The sequence below is a fragment of the Sander vitreus genome, chromosome 5 (genome assembly GCF_031162955.1).
Source record: "Sander vitreus isolate 19-12246 chromosome 5, sanVit1, whole genome shotgun sequence".
In the NCBI taxonomy this organism is placed as follows: Eukaryota; Metazoa; Chordata; class Actinopteri; order Perciformes; family Percidae; genus Sander; species Sander vitreus.
Window position 1 is genome coordinate 36,447,966 of NC_135859.1, and position 5,000 is coordinate 36,452,965.

The following is a 5,000-nucleotide window of genomic DNA, read 5'->3' on the forward strand; positions in this document are numbered from 1 at the left end:
GAGTACCCCTAGGGGGACACGTACCCCCTGCAGTCCTCCAAAGTACCACTAGGGGGACATGTACCCCCTGCAGTCCTCCAGAGTACCCCTAGGGGGACACCTATCCCCTGCAGTCCTCCAGAGTACCCCTAGGGGGACACGTATCTCTGCGGTCCTCCAGAGTACCACTAGGGGGACATGTACCCCCTGCAGTCCTCCAAAGTACCTCTAGGGGGACACCTATCCCCTGCAGTCCTCCAGAGTACCTCTAGGGGGACACCTATCCCCTGCAGTCCTCCAAAGTACCTCTAGGGGGACACGTACCCCCTGCAGTCCTCCAAAGTACCACTAGGGGGACATGTACCCCCTGCAGTCCTCCAAAGTACCTCTAGGGGGACACGGACCCCCTGCAAATTAAACCTTTTTCTGGTGAAGTTTTCGTCACTTTTTTTCCAAAAGATTTCATCACTTTTTCCGATGTTTTTGTGACTTTTTGGGGACTTTTTAAAAAAAAAAAATTTTGGTAACAAATCAATGTTTTTTTTTTATTTTTTTATTTAAAAACAATTTTTCAGACTCTATAAAAGTGAATAAAACACCCAAATCCAGTGAAAGTAGTGAACTGATCACGTCTTTAACGTGTGAAGAGTCGTAGGGAACATCCACGTTATGTTTTGGACAACGTCGTTGAAAGAAACCCCAAATTTCTGATAGAGAAACGTTTTGAAAACGGGTCAGATTAGACCTGAGGACAACGGAGGACGTGGCCGGGTTAGCTCAGTTGGTAGAGCAGGCGCACATATATGGATGCAGCGGCCGCAGGTTTGACTCCGACCTGCGGCCCTTTGCTGCATTTCATCACCTGTGTCTCTCTCTCTCTCTCTCTCTCTCTCTCTGTCTTTCTCTCTCTATCTCTCTCTCTCTGTCTCTCTCTGTCTCTCTCTCTCTCTCTCTCTCTCTCTCTCTCTCTCCTTTCTCTCTCTCTCTCTCTCTCTCTCTCTCTCTCTCTCTCTCTCTCTCTCTCTCTCTCTCTCTCTCTCTCTGTCTCTCTCTCTCTCCTTCTCTCTCTCTCTCTCTCTCTCTCTCTCTCTCTCTCTCTCTCTCTCTCTCTCTCTCTCTCTCTCTCTCTCTCTCTCTGTCTCTCTCTGTCTCTCTCTCTCTGTCTCTCTCTCTCTCTCTCTCTCTCTCTCTCTCTCTCTCTCTCTCTCTCTGTCTCTCTCTCTCTCTCTCTCTCTCTCTCTCTCTCTCTCTCTCTCTCTCTCTCTCTCTCTCTCTCTCTCTCTCTCTCTCTCTCTCTCTCTCTCTCTCTCTCTCTCTCTCTCTGTCTCTCTCTCTCTCCTTTCTCTCTCTCTCTCCTTCTCTCTCTCTCTCTCTCTCTGTCTCTCTCTCTCTCTGTCTCTCTCTCCCCCCTTTCATGTCTTCATCTGTCCAGTGAAAGTAAAGGCCTAAAAATGCCCCAAAAATGATCTTAAAACAAAAAAGGACAGGAGTATTTGTTATGTATTTCTTTTTCTTTATTTCTAAACCATTCATTGGTTCTTTCGTTACGCAGCGCTTGGCCAGTTACGGCATCACGGTGTCTGAGCTGACGGGAGACCACCAGCTCTGTAAAGAGGAGATCAACGCCACTCAAATCATCGTCTGCACCCCCGAGAAATGGGACATCATCACCCGGAAAGGCGGAGAGCGAACCTACACCCAGCTAGTGCGACTCATCATCATCGTAAGTGCTGAGGAAAATATGATCTGATATGAGGAAAATATCTAATTGTGATTATTTTGACTGACATTGAAAAAATATTAAAATGAAAATTATTATAATGTGACTTTTGGAGGATCTGAGAGAGAGGGGATGACACGCAGCAAAGGGCAGCAGGTCGGATTTGAACCTGGGCCGCTGCAAAGGACTCCGTGTCTGTCTGTCTGTCTGTCTGTCTCTGTGTGTGTCTGTCTGTCTCTGTGTGTGTGTCTCTGTGTGTCTGTCTCTGTGTGTCTGTCTCTGTCTCTCTGTGTGTGTCTGTCTCTGTGTGTGTCTCTCTGTGTGTGTCTGTCTGTCTCTGTCTGTCTCTCTGTGTGTGTCTGTCTCTCTGTGTGTGTCTGTGTGTCTGTCTGTCTCTGTGTGTCTGTCTGTCTCTGTGTGTCTGTCTCTCTGTGTGTGTGTCTGTTTGTCTGTGTCTCTGTCTCTCTGTGTGTGTCTGTCTGTCTGTGTCTGTCTGTCTCTCTGTGTCTGTCTGTCTCTCTGTGTCTGTCTCTCTGTGTGTGTCTGTCTCTCTGTGTGTGTCTGTCTCTCTGTGTGTGTCTGTCTCTGTCTGTCTCTCTGTCTCTGTCTCTCTCTGTCTGTGTCTGTCTGTCTGTGTCTGTCTGTCTGTGTCTGTCTGTCTGTGTGTGTCTGTCTGTGTCAATGTTGAAACGAATGTAAGTGCAGGTGATTTGACATGAACCTCTGGTGTGCAGGATGAAATCCACCTCCTGCACGACGACCGTGGCCCGGTGTTGGAGTCTCTGGTGGCGAGGACGATCCGTAACGTGGAGCTGACCCAGGAGGATGTGCGTCTGCTCGGCCTCAGCGCCACGCTGCCCAACTACGAGGACGTGGCCACCTGCCTGCGCGTTGACCCTGCAAAGGGACTCTTCTACTTCGACAACAGGTACGAGACAAAAAAAGTCAACGTGTGCAGGGTTTTCCCTCACTCAGAATGGGCCATTTGGGGGGGGGGGGAAGGGGAAGGGGAGAGAGAGATGCTGATACTGTATTCATCCCGAGGGAAATTTTAGGCATCCAGTAGCTTAGACAACCGTTACACAACAAACACACACATATCTCACGTACATAACAATCACTCACAGAAATCTGGTAGGACCGACCATGTGATGCAATGACCAGGATAAGGTGCTATAAGAGAACAGTGCAGAGATTGAACAGTGCAATAGCTTATCATTAAATGTTAACTATGACCTATGAAAAGACAATGTAAACCCAATAGACTAAGCCTCGGTTTGGAGACTTTCCAAAACATGTTTGTTTTTGTTTTTTTGCTCATTATGTGTGTGTGTGTGTGTGTAGTTTCCGCCCCGTGCCTCTGGAGCAGACTTACGTCGGCATCACAGAGAAAAAGGCCATCAAGCGTTTCCAGATTATGAATGAGATTGTCTATGAAAAGATCATGGAGCATGCTGGAAAAAACCAGGTGAGTCCTCTCTGACTTGTTTTCTCAGAGAGACAGACAGACAGACAGACAGACACAGTAAAATGGAGCATACATTGTTTTTCCGATGTGGATCTAAACATTTTATAATCCAATACATTAAGAATTTAAATGAAAGTACAATCGGTTCTGTTTCTCCTCGTGCTTGAAAGCCAGACTGATCTTAATCTAGTTGTAGTCTGTGCGATGTGTGACCCTGCGAGGTCCCCAGTCTCTACATATTATGTCGTAACGTTACGTGATGGACTTTAGACGTGAGATGGTGTCAGACTTTAGTCCGTTTTCTAGTCTACGTCTTCTAGTGTCTGGTGGGCCTCAGTAACATTCATTTGTCTCCATCAGGTGCTAGTTTTCGTCCACTCCAGGAAGGAGACGGGGAAAACCGCCCGGGCCGTGAGGGACATGTGTTTGGAGAAGGACACACTGGGTCTTTTCCTCAGAGAGGGGTCGGCTTCCACTGAAGTGTTGAGAACTGAGGCGGAGCAGTGCAAGGTGAGCCCAACACTGACCCCAAACGTTCGTTTCTTTAGTGCTCAGTCCACACTCTGTTATGGCAGTGACGCACCGACCAGACGGCCGACCGTCAGCAGTGAAGCCAGTGTGACTGATCAGTCTCCCCGAGTTGGTCTAAGAAGTCCCTCAGAACACAGCGAAGAGACGAGACGTAATACGTCTCCATAACAGCAGGCGGCGCTAATCTGGATTGTCGCCCAATAAATGAAAACCGGCAGCTGATTGGCTCTAGTCACGCTCATCCCGCTCGCCATTTCCGGGTGAGTCCCGACTGCCCTGTCTCCGACTGAGCATGTCAGGTCGGCCCAAATGAAGGCCAACGGACGACGGCACGGGACACACCAAACAGACTCGAGTCACCGACCTCGCCGGACCGTCTGACGGCCGATTATCGTCTCTGTGTGTCGGCGCCTTTAGTTTACAAGAGAGACTTGCAGTCACTCTGAGAGTCCTGGCATCCGGTTGCCCTCGAGCTCGTCCATGCTTCCCGTTTTCAGCTTTGTTGCTGAGAAAAATAAAGGGCGCGCAAGCGGGACCGATGTCATTTTGACGTCACACTGGCGCGCGCCAGCTCGGCTGCGGGGACTGTAAAAAAGGCCCTAACAACGCTGTTCTGGGAGACGTTCAAGCGACAAATGAACTAGTAGAAAAGACTCCTCAATAGTGCCTGGAAGGTGCTGCTGACCCCTGCATTACATTAACAGGTCACTTGCACTAGAGCACCTGGGTTTGTTGAGCAGTACCCTCATACAGTCATTATAAGCAGCCTTCAGCTTCTGCATGCTGGCCTTTTTAAACTTACGGGAGCAAAGTATAAAACGTGCTTCTTGCTTCTTACGTTAGGCGCTGTCGACACGGTGAACAGAAATGTATTGAAATCACACAGAGATCGATAATGATCAAGGCTTTTGGAAATTGTTCTCCCATGTCGTGGCAATCGGGGGGAAACAAAAATAAACCCTGTAACTCACACAAATATAAAACTGTTTACATTTTCTCCCAGAAACGTCCAAAAAGTTGCAAGTCAGGTCGGCAAAAATGAGCTAACAGACTGTCCGACAGACTGTCCAACGGCCGATTATCGGGTCGGTGTGTAGCTGCTTTTAGACTGACGCCCAGACTTTCTTTTCCAGAACCTGGAACTGAAGGATTTGCTGCCCTACGGCTTTGCGATCCACCACGCCGGTATGACCAGAGTGGACCGTACGCTGGTGGAGGATCTGTTCGCCGATCGACACATCCAAGTCCTGGTGTCCACAGCCACGCTGGCCTGGGGAGTCAACCTGCCGGCCCACACCGTCA

The 5,000-nt window shown here is 49.0% G+C and overlaps 1 protein-coding gene across 1 annotated transcript in view; it reads left to right on the forward strand.

The window, feature by feature from the left end:
* Positions 1–5,000, forward strand: part of snrnp200 (small nuclear ribonucleoprotein 200 (U5)) — a 60,640-nt gene that overhangs the window by 18,608 nt on the left and 37,032 nt on the right. The window contains exons 14-18 of the mRNA XM_078251681.1: positions 1,532–1,702; positions 2,434–2,627; positions 3,044–3,167; positions 3,528–3,677; positions 4,832–5,000. The exon at positions 4,832–5,000 is cut by the window's right edge and continues 74 nt beyond it. Of these exons, the coding sequence (XP_078107807.1) occupies positions 1,532–1,702; positions 2,434–2,627; positions 3,044–3,167; positions 3,528–3,677; positions 4,832–5,000 (808 nt within the window). The remainder of the gene's footprint in view (positions 1–1,531; positions 1,703–2,433; positions 2,628–3,043; positions 3,168–3,527; positions 3,678–4,831) is intronic.